The sequence below is a fragment of the Amphibalanus amphitrite genome, unplaced genomic scaffold (genome assembly GCF_019059575.1).
Source record: "Amphibalanus amphitrite isolate SeventyFive unplaced genomic scaffold, NRLGWU_Aamphi_draft 002607F_arrow, whole genome shotgun sequence".
Classification (NCBI taxonomy): Eukaryota; Metazoa; Arthropoda; class Thecostraca; order Balanomorpha; family Balanidae; genus Amphibalanus; species Amphibalanus amphitrite.
In genome coordinates, this window is record NW_024884016.1 from 15,025 (window position 1) to 30,619 (window position 15,595).

The 15,595-nt window shown below is 50.5% G+C and overlaps 1 protein-coding gene across 1 annotated transcript; it reads right to left on the reverse strand.

Annotated features, from left to right (window-relative positions):
* Positions 1-10,131: 10,131 nt before the first annotated feature.
* LOC122377187 (protein C12orf4 homolog) lies at positions 10,132-15,364 on the reverse strand. Its single transcript, XM_043357142.1, has 3 exons — positions 15,103-15,364; positions 13,195-13,320; positions 10,132-11,202 (listed from the first exon to the last, which is right to left on the reverse strand). Exons 1-3 carry the CDS (start codon positions 15,316-15,318, stop codon positions 11,113-11,115), a joined length of 432 nt encoding a protein of 143 aa, XP_043213077.1. The 5' UTR covers positions 15,319-15,364; the 3' UTR covers positions 10,132-11,112.
* Between the last annotated feature and the right edge of the window lie 231 nt (positions 15,365-15,595).

The following is a 15,595-nucleotide window of genomic DNA, read 5'->3' on the forward strand; positions in this document are numbered from 1 at the left end:
TTGGAAAAAACGTTAAAAATATTAAAACTACTGCGGACTTCACCTCTGCGTCGTCGAAGGGGGGCGGGGGCATTCAAATGCATTAATATTTCCGAATTAAAACAGTTGTCGTTGTGAGTGCCCAAATCGGTAATTGCAGGCTAGGGACCCCAATTTGGCTATCTCAACTCAAAACTAATGTTAGGTGGGATGGTCACTAATGGAAATGAGAGAAATGCCACCATATCAGACTTCAGAGCTACCAAATATGAATTTCTAACGCTAAGTAAATTTCGTCGGCCCACCCACAGTGGCTCACCTATTTTTGGATTCATTCCATTTTATCCAGCCGTGGAGGGGAGGGCATATTGGGTCCCCAAAACCAAACTACCCCATTTTTCCTATTAGTTCGCATTTGGGCCACTTCATTTTGAAAAATACCAAAAATACATTTTAAAGCTTAAACAAAAACAAAATATTTGGCGAACATACTCAGAAAAGTTGTGGGGGCGGCGTCGCCCCCAAGATTCTTACAGATAGTCGCCCCCACGCCTTCAAGTTGCGGGGGGCGTCGCCCCCACAGCCTTCAAGTTGTGGGGGCAGCTTGCCCCCATTGCCCTCACGGTTCCCGCGTCCATGCGGCGCAATCTGGTCTGGTTATGAGCTGTTTTGACGGGCATGCGAAATCCCAAGAGCTATTTGAAATTGCCATTGGAAGAGCGTCTATATGAGGAAATGCCGCCCGCAGACTGCAGAGCCGGCCTGCTGTTCGAGGCCATCAACGGTTGTTAGTCCCCCCCCCCCCCACATAACACATTGCTAAACACACATTGCAGTCGCTGTATGTAAGATGTTTGGTAACACTAATCGACGAAAATTTTGGGTGCTATCGCCTTTTTGTTAGTCACACGACAAATCGACAAATAAAAAATTAAATTTGCACCCTCATATTTTATTTTTCGTTGAAAACTGGTGTAAGGGGTTGTGATGGGCGGGGAAGCCAGCTGTGGCAAGGATTTTTTTCTTCGAACAACGGTTTCCGAGATATAGCCTCGGGCAATTCTTGGAGTTCGCGCTGCAGCCCTATGTTTGGCGGCCTATAACTCAGAAACTATTGTTTTTTTACGATAAAAACTTCATATGGTTCAACTCACAATCAACCAACAAACATTTTGGCTATCTCGGATTTTCAATTTTTGAAAATTTTGATCACGTGACCTTTTGTCCTATTTTTCGAAGAGTGACCTCGATATTTTCCCCACTGAAAGTTGCGATTTTGTCTGATGACGATTAAAGCCTTATCGATTGTCATTCATATGCGATAATAAAAAAGTGGTTATCGCCCTGCGTTGACCTCAGGTCAGGTCATTTTTATGACCTGTCCATTATTACGAGCGGGAGCGACAGCGAGATCTCCAGAATAAAGCAAGATAGCGACAAGCGGTAAACGGTAAAGGGTACACACGGATAAGGTCTATAATTTTTACTGAGATCATTTTCAGGTCAGGTCAAAGATGACGTCACAGGAGCTAAAAGGAAGTCAAAATAGCGGCACTATACATACATATGAAGTTTTTCTCGAATAACTTTCAAAGTATCCCAGCTAGGAACAAACTAATAGCACCATCGTGATCCTCTCGTCGATCCGCATCGAAACATATGTATGTTGACCTCGAAAGGTCGAAAGGTCAAAAGTTGACCTTAGATCACGTGACCTAAGGTCAACTTTTGATCTTTCGACCTTTCGAGGTCAACATACATATATTTCGATGCGGATCGACGAGAGGATCACGATGGTGCTATTAGTTTGTTCCTAGCTGGGATACCTTGAAAGTTATTCGAGAAAAACTTCATATATATGTAAAGTGCCGCTATTTTGACTTCCTTTTAGCTCATGTGACGTCATCTTTGACCTGACCTGAAAATGACCTTAGTAAAAATTATAGACCTTATCCGTGTGTACTCTTTACCGTTTACCGCTTGTCGCTATCTTGCTTAAAGGGACTATCCCACCTTCTAAAATGTTGTTAAAACCAGTTAAATTGTGCCCGACTTTATAGATTGGATGACCAGGAACGCGGTTCTGGCATTTATTTTTCATTAAACATCTTAGGCTTCCCATATTCCAAACACAAACTTTCAAATATGTGACGTCACAGCCCAAAATTTTAATTACCTCCTTCCCCAGGCCACATTACTGTCATAAAGCTGATTCTTTTTACTCTGTAGGCACCACAACAAAGTTCAGACCAAGTTTTAAGCGATTTTTCAACGAACAAACCCATTTAAATCAGAATGACTAAACGAGGTGACGTCACACTAACGGTCACTCCATGTTGCAGATAGGGCCTTGTACAAGGCCCATTTTCAAATGAAGGGAACGAATGTCTTCAACACCAAGAGGCCGCGGGGGTTGCAACCTAGATAGATAGTGGTTTCTGAACCTCGCCGCAAACTTGGCTATCTCAACTCAAACCCCATGTTAAAGGTGGGATAGTCCCTTTAATTCTCGAGATCTCGCTGTCGCTCCCGCTCGTAATAATGAACAGGTCATAAAAATGACCTGACCTGAGGTCAACGCAGGCCGCAGGGCGATAACCACTTTTTTATTATCGCATATGAATGACAATTGATAAGGCTTTAATTGTCATCAGACAAAATTGCAACTTTCAGTGGGGAAAATATCAAGGTCACTCTTCGAAAAATAGGACGAAAGGTCACGTGATCAAAATTTTCAAAAATTGAAAATCCGAGATAGCCAAAATGTTTGTTGGTTGATTGTGAGTTGAAACATATCAAGTTTTTATCGCAAAAACCAATAGTTTCTGAGTTATAGGCAGCCAAACATAGGGCTGCAGCGCGAACTCCAAGAATTGCCCGAGGCTATATCTCGGAAACCGTTGTTCGAAGAAAAAAATCCTTGCCACAGCTGGCTTCCCCGCCCATCACAACCCATTAGACCAATGTTAAGCAAAAAATAAAATATGAGGGTGCAGGGCACTTGTCGATTTGTCGTGGAACGCCCCACACTGAGGTTGAGCTGCCCCACTAACCACTTTAAGAGTACCTACCCGTGTCCCAAAACGCAAAAGGAAGGATCTGATCACCCACATCGGCATCCGCATCGAAAAACAAAGCCATTGGTGGCAACAGCTCGAGCGGCACGGATAGAATCGGCGAGTCGTCATTCCGACCCAGCTGGGCTGGGCGCCTCACCGGGTAGTGCGGCGCGGCTGGTGATCCCGGTATCCACTCCTGCCGCCGTGGACGGCTGCGGGCTGCCGCCAGTGACACTTCCACGGTGTGGCAGGGGCCGGCCGGACGCGGCGCTCCGCCCACCACCACTGGCCGTGGGAGCCGCCGGGCGGCCCTCCCCGCCGGCCGCCGGCCGCCACCGAGCGCCGCCTCGGCGTCCGATTGGCCCGACGGCTGGACAGACGGCCAATCACAGAGCCGCTGCCGGCTCCGAGCGGGGCAGGGCGGGCAGCCGATGAAAGAAAGGACTATTTTGTTGATTAAAATCGCTACAACCGATAACAAATCAACATCAACAAATGGAAACACCAACTAATGGCCGACACCAACAAAAGGAGACGATAACAAACAGAAGCAGCATGTCAAGCGGAGACACCGACAAATGAGAATAACACATCAAACGGAAACGCTTGACGTGTTTACCATATGAGCGTTTAGGGTACTAACGGACGAATAGCCGGTCTAATAAGCAGCAATGGCCCGCGACCGGTCCCGCGCCGTGTCTCTGTTCGTCACGCCGCCGCCGCCGGTCGCTCGGTCCACTGTAACACGATCGGTTTACGGCCGGCTCAAGTGTCGCCGGGCCGGCGCGGCGGCGGCGGCGGTGTGGGCCGGCGTCCCACTCCAGTGCCTCCAGTGCGCCGGGCCACCTCTCCCCCCACTCCCAGTCATCCATCCTCAGCTGCTGTAGTTGCCGACAGTCTCACCCACGGACCGGCCGCACTCGCTGCGTTGGACCGAGTGTGATAGCCTAGGAAACTAAAAATCTCACAGCGTTCGTTCCATAGTATATTATTCATTGTCTGTTTACATCGTTAACTAATAATAAAACACAATAATAATAATTATTTAACTCGTGTTAAATAATAAATATAACGGTAAACTGATGCCGGTGAGCCGATGGAGGCGTAGCGCCGGTCTCTGTCGCCCGTCACCCCAGAGTTGAGCGGTCTCTGTCGCCCGTCACCCCAGAGTTGAGCGGTCTCTGTCGCCCGTCGGCCGTCACCCCAGAGTTGAGCAGTCTCTGTCGCCCGTCACCCCAGAGTTGAGCGGTCTCTGTCGCCCGTCACCCCAGAGTTGAGCGGCCTCTGTCGCCCGTCACCCCAGAGTTGAGCGGCCTCTGTCGCCCGTCACCCCAGAGTTGAGCGGCCTCTGTCGCCCGTCACCCCAGAGTTGAGCGGTCTCTGTCGCCCGTCACCCCAGAGTTGAGCGGCCTCTGTCGCCCGTCACCCCAGAGTTGAGCAGCACGGGGGATGGGCCTGACTTGCGGCAGCCACAGCGGAACAGGGGGTGTCTCAGTTTCTGTGTGGGCGGAGCAGAGTGTGCGGGTGGCAGGCCTATCCCGCCCATACCGAAACTATAGTGTCCAGCGACACCTGGCCCAGAACTCTTCAACACCGACGCCTGGCGCCTGATGGACCAGCAAAGGTTGGAGCGAGACCTCCCAATAGCCGCTCTCGTGAGGGCTCGTCAAACTGCCTGACACCCTTAGGCTCCAGCGCGCTTCGGCTCTAGTACGCTTTGGTTCCAGCAAATACAGCAGATTTAAAAAGGTAACGGTCAGGAGCGGTATAGGTCAGCGCTATGTCTCTGTAAGTACCTACCTACACCACATTTTTGGAAACTGCTCACGGCTAACTCGGGAACAAAAAGAGCTACAGCGCCGCGGAAAAGCGCATTCGATAGCCCTTTTACAGACCTTTCTGATTGATGTCCTCAGATTTGACCTCAAGTCAATGGTTTAGCCTGCAGAGGGCAAAAACTCTAAAAATAGCCGTTTCAAGAAAAAGGGTTTTCGGTAACTAATAACTTTTGATTCAAGCGAGCCACGACATTATTTTTTCCAGCATCGTGTTCCTCTCGTCGAGACACGTCGAATGAACCATTCGTTGACCTTAAAAGGCCATTTTGAAAATTTGACCTCAGGTCATGACCTGACCGGAAAGGGTCATGTTGCATATCAGTCGATCCGTATTCCGTATCGTCGAACTGAATAAAATCGCCCAAACGAGGTCACTAGACCCTAGTGAGGTCACTTGACGTGACCTGGTGACCTGACCTTAAAAGCCCTGGGTAATATTTTAACAACATGTGCGGAAAAGATGTATGAACAGGTGTGCCAAAAACGGCGGCGCTCCGCGCCGATGTTTTGGTGATATCTGCGAAAAACCGCAGGACACATTGCCCAAAAAGACGGTAAATAACTTTTGAAAATACCCATCTCCAATTTTAGTGTTTTCTGGACCAAAATTTTGCGAGGAATCTTATGGTGTGTTCCCTGAGATCTGAAAAAAATTCATTTTGGAGATAGCACCTATTTTTTGAAAAAATAAATATTCGTCAGGCATAATAGTCAGATAAATTGAAAATATAATGAGTTAATTTTAGTAACAACACCAGAATGTGTCGAACATGAATTAGAGATGTATTTTAGCTGAGATGATACTATTATCTCAGCTAATATATCTGCGCATACATGTACATGAACTAGTACATTAACCCTCGCCGGCCGAGGGGGGGGGGCGGGTGCCGCCCCCCCCATAGGGTTTTTTCGCGATAGCTCCGAACACGCTGGCGATAGAGAGCTGAAACTTGGCATACCTGACCTTTGATCCAAGCCGCATCTTTTGACACCAACCGCATTTTTGGGTCAGGTCAGGTCACTGACCTATGACGTCATAAGTGAACCTCTGCACGGTCTTCAGATGTCGCAACTTCGCAACGCCCTCACTGCCAGAGGAGATGTCACAGGGAAATGAAACTTGCAGGATCTAGTATCCATTATGAGTCCCACAACTTGTATATCTCGGATTTTTCCTAAAGGTCATATGAGGTCAGGTCATTTTCGTGACCTCACCATTATAAGTCAATGGGGAAAAATGAAAACTGCTATTCTGGCGCCGGGAACGATCTCCAACTATCTCAAGCACACAGAATCGTGATTTTATGCACTCCTTGCAAGGTTAGATGCGTCACTTTTGCAATGTTGACCTTGCGTGACGTCATTTATGACGTCATCAAGGTCATATTAGTTTTTCGTCAATAACTCTTGATCAAATTGAGCTAGCGAGTCGGGAAAGCCACCAATGGACTCAGGAAGACCTGCCGAATCGAATGATATGCGACATGACCTCTTTCGACCAACTTCGTGACCTGGGGGTGCTGACCTGACCTTGACCTGAGGTCAACACCCCAAGTTGACCTGACCCGGACAAAAAGTATATCATTCGACGCGCCTGAGCGAGACGAACACGATGCTGCCAAAATCGGCGCTCTGCGCCCGTTTTTTGCGAAGTTATTCACCAAAAACTGAACCGTACCTTGGGGCACTTGACCTGACCTCAGAGGTCACCGGTTGACCTAGGACCTTAAAATCGGGTACCAATCTCTGCGTCTCGTAACGGCGCACACGCTCGTTTTTTCCGCGATGCGCTAGCTCCACCAGGGGCGAAACGGCGAGGGGGGGGTCGTACCCGCCCCCCCCCCCTCGGCCGGCGCGTATGTAGAAAACCAATAGGTCCGGCGAGGGTTAACCCTCGTCGGCCGAGAAGGGGTGGGACGGGACTCACTCGGGAGCCGCCTCATAGGTTTTTTCGCGATAGCTTAAAACACGCCTAGGGTAGACGGGGGACCATCAAAGCGTCCAAAACCGCAACATCCAAAACCGCAGCGTCCAAAGTACGCAACGTCCAAAATACGTCCAAAATCGGGTATATAGGGAGCATTCACAACGTCCAAAACAGAAACATCCAAAACCGCAACATCCAAAACGTATCATCCAAAACGCAACATACAAGGACGCATCATCCAAAGTACACAACATCCAAAGTAAGCACCCAGTAAACATGCCGACGTCGGCCCGACGTCGGGCCGAGGCTCGGCCCGACGTCGGCCCAACGTCGGTTCAACCTCGGCCCGACATCGGCTGGACGTCGGATATGCCCGCATGTTCCGACGTCGAACCGAAGTCCAGCCGACGTCGAGCCGACGTCGGGCCGAGGTCGTTTGCCGAGTTTGACGAGATCGTTTGTCGTTGGACCGATGGGGCCGACGTCGGCATGTTTATTGGGACAACGCGCCAAAAATATCAACCGGCGGTGGGATTCGAGCCCCCCAGTCGCCGACGTCGGCATGTTTACTGGGACAACACGCCAAAAGCATCAGCCGGCGATGGGATGCGAACCCCGTGTCATTTGAACGCGATGTTAGTGCGCTAATCACTACACCACGCAGCCAGCTATCGAAATTAGTTTGTTTTGTTGGGTTATGCCCTTTCGGTCTGACAAGACCATTTCAGAGCCGGAAGGATGATAGGATGGAGACATTGGTCTTCTTGGGGAGCACCCTGGGTCCAGTTCATATAGAGTCCCTGGTCCTATTGCTGTTACGTGACACTTATTGGAAAGGGCGACCCAACAATGGATTCATATAGCCACTCTTACACACTTGCACCAACGTTTCCCAAAGTGTCCCTTTGATAAGTGGCACTTTGGCAAAGTGACATTTGCCGACTGGCCTTTCTAAATGAACTGGGCCCGGCCCTGCAGTGAGTTGCCGGGGCTGAGCCTGACCAAAGGATAGGCCGAGCAGCCCCCAAGCACTCACCGCACCCGGCTACGGGCGAGCTCGGCTTACGGGCAATCCCAAATGGGATAAAGTTTCCCGTCCAGTCCGGATCAGGGGGTTGCGGCGTGGAGGAAGATTTGAGTTTCCTGAGGATATTTTGGATCCAGAAGCTCTTTATGAAACATAAAACATGTATTTTACATTATTTTAACGGTCAAAACAGCGGCCGATGTCGGTCCGACGTCGCCCCGACGTCGTCTGGACCTCAGCAATTGATCTCGGTCCGGCGTCGGCCCGACGTCGGCTGGACCTCGGCTGGACGTCGGTACATGCGGGCATATCCGACATCCAGCCGAAGTCGTGCCGAGGTTGGACCGACGTCGGGCCGACGTCGGCATGCCGATGCCGAGATGCCGACGTCACCCCGACGTCGGCCGACGTCGGGATGTTTACTGGGCAATATCCAAAGTACGCAACATCCAAAAACCGTTAGGTTAGGTTAGGCTAGGTTAGGTTAGGTTAGGTTTCCTTATCCCCGGTAGGCATAAATCAGTAGGTTAGGTTAGGTTAGGTTAGGTTAGGTTTCCTTATCCCTGGTAGGCAAAAATCAGTAGGTTAGGTTAGGTTGGGTTAGGGATAGACAAAAATCAGTAAGTTAGGTTAGGTTAGGTTAGGTTAGGTTAGGTTAGGTTAGATTAGTTTTGGATGTTGCGTGCCTTGGATGTCGTGGTCTTGGATGTTGTGGTTTTGGAGGTTACGTACTTTCGATGTTGCGTCTTTGGATGTTGCGTTTTTTGGATGACACGTTTTTGGACGTTGCGGTTTTGGTTGTTTCGGTTTTGGACTTTGTGAATGCCCCCTAGAAACCCGATTATGGACGTATTTTGGACGTTGCGTACTTTGGACGCTGCGGTTTTGGATGTTGCGTACTTTGGGTGCTGCGGTCTTGGACGCTTTGATACGGACCCAGGGTAGACAGCTGAAACTTGGCATCCCTAATCTTTTATTCAAGCTGGATTTTTTTTTCACACCAACCGCGTTTTCAGGTCAGGTCAGGTCATTGACCTATGACGTCATAAATGAACCTTTGCGAGGTCCTCAGATGTTGCAACTTTGCAACGCCCTCAGTGCCAGAGGAACTTTCGCAGGAAGATGAAACGTACAGGACGTAGTATCCTTCAGAGGTCTCACAACTTGTATATCTCGGATTTAACATAAATGTCACATGAGGTCAGGTCGTTCACGTGACCTGCACCATTATAAGTCAATGGGGGAAATATGATAACTGTTATTTTGGCGCCGGAAATGATCTAAAACAATCCCAAGCACATGAAATCGTGGTTTCATGATCGGACTTTACAATGAGTGCATGAAACCACGATTTCATGTGCTTGGGACAGTTTTAGATCATTTCTGGCGCCAAAATTACAGTTTTCATATTTCCCACATTGACTTACAATGGCGAGGTCACGTGACATAACTGACCTCATGTGACCTTTAGCAAAAATCCGATATATACAAGTTGTGAGACCTCCGGAGGATACTACGTCCTGTAAGTTTCATCTTCCTGTGAAAGTTTCTCTGGCACTGAGGGCGTTGCAAAGTTGCAACATCTGAGGACCGTGCAGAGGTTCATTGATGACGTCATAGGCCAGTGACCTGACCTGACCTGAAAGGGCGGTTGGTGTCAAAAGATCCAGCTTGATTAAAAGATTAAGTATACCGGGTTTCAGCAGTCTATCCTCGGCGTGTTTTGAGCTATCGCGAAAAACCCTATGAGGCGGCACTCACCCCACCCCTTCTCGGCCGGCGAGGGTTAATGTACTAGTTTATGTACATACATGTATGAGCAGATATAGTATCATCACAGCTAAACTATATCACTAATTCATGTTCGACACGTTCTTGTGCTGTTACAAATATTCACTCGTTATATTTTCAATTTATTTGAATTTTATGCATGACGAATATTTACTTTTCAAAAAATAGGTGCTATCTTCAAAATGGAAATTTTCAGATTTCGGGGACCACACCATCGGATTCCTCGCAAAATTTTGGTCCATAAAACACTAAAATTGGAGATGGGTATCTTCAAAAGTTATTTACCGTCTGTTGGGGCAATGTGAGGAGGGGGGAATGTTCACCCCCCCCCCGGCCGCCGCGCGGGTTTAGGGGTTGAAAAGGATAGGTCATACGATAAATCATAATAGGTTGGCTATTTGGTACGCCTAAGAAGATACCGGTCTAGAAATTTTACTACCATTCAACCGCTTCGTGATTGAATGAAATGACAATTGGTTCATCCATCCACACCTGACGCAAATGCAGACATTAAAGCGTAAATAATTATAATATATAATCTGCATACATTTGACATACCAAACCACGCAATATATCCACATGCACATATCCACACGCGACAAATCTCCCCGAACACCTCACTGCAGCAATAACGGAGGTCGATCAGGGTACGTAAAATACGGGTATCAACATAGTCCGATAAACATGAAGCATCAGTGGCACGTTATCGTCATGTGGGCTCCTGCGGTTCTGTCGCGTCACAAAGCCGTGGGCATGCTACCAAATACTCTGGTAACCCACCCTACCGAGGCATTTCGCGGAGACGTGCGAACACTGAAGTCGCCAAACATATAGACGCGGCGAAAAGATGTGGCCTCGAGCGCCTGGTGGACAAAAAAGTCTGTTCTCAACTGACAAAAAATCCTATACAAAATCGTAAGTTGTAACAATATGAATCACACACAGGATCTTAGGGAATATGATATACAATAAATTCACTCCTCCTCCATGATTTTGCGACATACTTTCTGAATGGGATATACCAGACTTAGCGATAAAATTTCTCATTAGACTTATTTCGGAATGATGTGGCTCGGTTGCATTATTTCCACGTGTTCAAGTAGACCATTTAAATGAGTACTTATCACAAATGTTACGGACATTTCTTTTTAAATGAGTTTGAAAAAAAAATGCTCGATCCACCTGTATTTAGTACGTAGCCATAATTCGCTAGCAGTCAATAGTCATGGTCCATGTCGGTGTCGTCTCTACAATAGCGAAATAAACAGGTTCACGGGCGGCCACCAGCGGCCTCTCCGGACCACTCCCTGTGTCAACTCGGCAGGGCTGCCGCCTCCGGGAGAGCGCCGGCCCACTGACCGTCCGTGAGAGCCGGCCGACTGACCAGCGGTGAGCGCCTCCGACTGACCAGCGGTGAGCGCCGTCCGTGAGCGCCGGCCGACTGACCAGCGGAGAGCGCCTCCGACTGACCAGCGGAGAGCGCCGTCCGACTCACGAGCTGCGCACCACCAGCGGGTTGGAGACGCGGAATATGGTCGGCAGCAGGGCCGACACGCTGGCAAACACCTCCTCAGAGATGGTCTGCGAACCACAGCGGCCGGTCACACCAGAGTATATGTATGTATAGAACATGGCAAACACCTCCCTCCTCAGAGATGGTCTGCGAACCACAGCGGCCGGTCACACATACAGGGTGTCCGGAAATTGATTGCACACTGTTTATATTCACGTATCTCGCACGTGCTCCCGCCAAACCGGTTAGGGAGGTTCGCGACCCCGCCCCCGGGCACCCCAGCGTGTCAGGTGATCACATGATCCAGCAGGTGACCTGACCCCAGCCGCAGTGAGTGGCCATGGTCGCTTTCCGAGAGGTAGTCTTCGCGCGCGGACCCCATATCGAGAATGGTGAGGGAGCACACTTTGACGACGCGCCACCGCGCGGTTGGGATGGTTGAAGCCGGGATGACGGTAGGCGATGTTGCCCGACAAGTGGATGTATCTCGCCTGCCCTTCATTACTGACTGGTTCTCGACCGCAGCGGTGCAGCACTGGAGAATCGCAAAGGCCGTGGGAGAAAAACTGTGCTGAACAGAGTGGCCAAAATCGTGCTCGCTAAGGCCGTGCTGAAAAGACGCCAATCGACGCAGAAACTGGCCAAAAAGCTGACTGAGAAGGGTCAAGCGGTGTCGAAGACCACTGCTCACAACTACACTGTAGATGGCCAAGTGCCTGGGTCTCAAACTGCTCAATCTGCGCCGGCAGCCAAAACTGGCCGAAGCCCAGAGGCGGAAGCGTCTGTTATTTGCCCGGGAGCAGAAGAACTGGACCATTCAGGACTGGCGGCGCGTCTTGTTCAGCAATGAGTGTGTGATCGAGATCATGCACCCGCTGAATCGCCAGAACGAGCGCGTCTGGGCGCACAGCAGTGCTGAAGTGCCTGCAATCGACACGGTGAAGCAGCCGCTGAAAATCATGGTCTGAGCCATGCCGAGTCATTAGGGCCTGTCAGAGCTCCACATCGTCCCCCGCGATCAGGCCGTGACGGCCCAGTACTACGTGAAAGAGTTCTGAAGAAGTCTGCAGCGTCCGCGATAAGCGGAAGATGCAGACGGGGGCGCCAACACAGGTCGAGCTGCTCCCGAAGATGTCCGAGGCGATCTTCCAGCAAGACGGTGCTTCAGCTCATCACGACGCCAGCACTCTACGGTGGTGCTGGGACAACCTCCCAGGGCTTTGGGACAAGGGTGTATGGCTGGGCAACAGCCCTGACCCGTCTCCCATCGAGAACTTGCGGGCTATCGTGCAGAGCGAGCTCGACATGATGGAGCCGGCTACCACCGAGCAGGCGCATATCAGGAACCTCCAGCGAGCGTGGCTCAGCATTAGTGCAGAGACACTGTATAACCTGATGTGTGGCATGCCCGACCGTATGAGGGAGTGTGTGCGTTTGGGTGGAGGGTATATCGGTAAATAAACCATGACCCATGCATGTTTTGTTTCCTTGTAAAGTGGACTAGAAGAGTGCGCAATCAATTTTCGGACACCCTGTACACAAAGCCACTGGAGAGCGAGAGTTTCAATAAACATTTGATTTAAATTTGTTAACTTATGGAAAATAAACAGGCTTAGAGTAATGTGTTTTTAATTCATAAGTTTCATCACAAACAGCCATTCAAAAAAAGTTTGGTTATTCACGCATCATCGTTTGAACCCTAGACACCTTTGCTTCTCAGAGGGATGCAAATAAAACAAATTCTTATCTTTGCATCTCAGAGGAGTGCGAGATAGAAATATCCTTGCACCGTAGCCCCATTGGCAAAAAAGAAAAACTTCTGCTAGAAAGATAGTGGTACCAACGCATTCGTCGTATCAAGACGCACCCAACAACATTTTGGTGGTCAGGTTTTATGTTGACCTCATGTGACCTAGACTGTTCTTTGGATGACCTTGACACACGATGGGCCCCATAGAATGCATTCGTAGCCACTGATCACGAATGTGGCATCCACTTTGTTCTAACAGGTCTCAGGTCTGCCCACTGGGCCGATGGATGGTGCGGGTGTCAGGTCTGACCTTTGGGACGATGAAGTGGATGGTCCGCGTTTCGGTGCCACCCCAGGACACCATCTCCATCATGAAGCCCTTGACGCATTTGAAGACGAGCTCGGCGCGCTTCATACACCAGGCCACAGTCATCTCCTGGCGGGGGCAGCACGTGCCGGGTCAGCGGGGTCACAGTAGGGGTCAGTGGGGTCACAGCAGGGGTCAGTGGGGTCACAGCAGGGGTCAGCGGGGTCACAGCAGGGGTCAGCGGGGTCACAGTAGGGATCAGCGGGGTCAGGGGTCACAGCAGGGGTCAGTGGGGTCCAGACATGTGCATGGATCCGAGAAAATGGGTCTTGGATCCGATCCCACGGATCCTGATCTTGGATCCGACGGGATCATACATCCAGCTCATTAATTTATCGAGAGATCCGTAGGGATCATAGATCAGAGTCTAATTTTTTGCTTGAGATCCAATGAGATCATAGCATAGATCCTCATTTATTTTTTGTCAACAGAATTATGGAAAAAAATACTTGCTGCAGCTCAAAAATGTTATGTTTTCAATTCATGGTGGGATCCGCTCAGATCATAGATCCATGTTGTTTTATCGTCAGATCCAATGAGATCATAGATCCAGGATAAATGTTTCACGCCGGATCCGGTGGAATCATAGATCCTAACCTTCAGTTTGCTTCGAGATCCACTGAGATCATAGATCCATCACTCGGATTGATGCATATGTCTGGCGGGGCCACAGCAGGGGTCAGCGGGGTCGTGGCAGGGGTGGCGGGGTCACAGCGGGGGTGGCTGGGCCGCAGCGGGGGTGGCGGGGCACTCAGTGTCGGCGTCGTCCCAGCAGCGTCCGCCGGCCCTCAGTGTCAGTGTCTGTGTCAGTGTCAGTGTCGGCGTCAGTGTCAGTGTCGGCGTCAGTATCAGTGTCACTGTCTGTGTCACTGTCAGTGTCGGCGTCAGTGTCAGTGTCAGTGTCGGCGTCTGTCAGTGTCAGAGTGTCGGTGTCAGTGTCGGTGTCGGTATCGGTGTGTCAGTGTCGGCGTCGGTGTCAGTGTCAGTGTCGGTGTCTGTCGGTGTCAGTGTCGGTGTCGGTGTGTCCGTGTCGGTGTCAGTGTCAGTGTCGGTGTCAGTGTCGGTGTCAGTGTCGGTATCAGTGTCGGTGTCAGACTCAGTGTCGGTGTAGGTGTCTGTCGGTGTCAGTGACAGTGTCTGTGTCGGTGTCAGTGTCACTGTCAGTGTCACTGTCGGTGTCAGTGTCGGTGTCTGTCAGTGTCGGTGTCAGTGTCAGTGTCGGCGTCTGTCAGTGTCAGTGTCGGTGTCAGTGTCGGCATCAGTGTCATACTCAGTGTCGGTGTAGGTGTCGGCGTCAGTGTCGGTGTCAGTGTCTGTGTCGGTGTCAGTCAGTGCCAGTGAGTGTCAGACTCAGTGTCGGTGTCAGTGTCGGTGTCAGTGTCAGTGTCGGTGTCAGTGTCGGCGTCGGCGTCGGTGTCAGTCAGTGCCAGTGTCAGTGTCAGACTCAGTGTCAGTGTCAGTGTCAGACTCAGTGTCGGTGTCTGTGCCTGTCTGTGTCAGTATCAGTGTAAGTGTCAGTGTCGGTATCAGTGTCAGTGTCGGTGTAAGTGTCGGTGTCGGTGTCCGCGTCTGTCGGTGTCAGTATCGGTGCCTGTCGGTGTCAGTGTCGGTGCCTGTCGGTGTCGGTGTTAGTGTCGGTGTCAGTGTCAGACTCAGTGTCAGTGTCAGTGTCGGTGTCAGTGTAGGTGTCGGTGTCGGTGTCTGTGCCTGTCTGTGCCGGTGTCAGTGACAGTGTCGGTGTCGGTGCCAGTGTCGGTGTCAGTGTCAGTGTCAGTGTCAGTGTCGGTGTCAGTGTAGGTGTCGGTGTCAGTGTCAGTGTCGGTGTCGGTGTCGGTGTCGGCGTCGTCTCACCTCGCTCATCTCGTGTGTGAGCAGCAGCGGCACGCTGAGCGTGGTGACGTCGCTCAGGAAGGCCACCTTGAGCACGTTGCGCAGCGCCAGGATGGTCGGGTGCCGAGAGTTGACGTCGCCGCGCAGGCTGTCCTGGGGGCAACACACACATTGCCCGATACCGGTCAGTCGCCTCCTCAGTCGAGCTGGTGTGTACATCCACCCGTTAACAAGCATGCCAATTCACAACGCTGCCATTTATTACGGAGCGAGCGAAGCGAGCGGAGTCTCATACTGAATTAAGGGAAAATCCTGAGTATGAGCGGCCGGCCGGTCGGCCGGCCGGTCGTGGGGACGCTCTTCAAAAGCTAATATCTTAGGAACGGGACATCCGATTGACAAGCGGTCTTCTTTACTGAATGTCACTTGGACGTAAAAGTTATGTGGTGTGATGGCCACCATGCGTTCTTGCCAACTACCGCACGTGGCGCGTGGTAAAGTTGGACATTTTTTA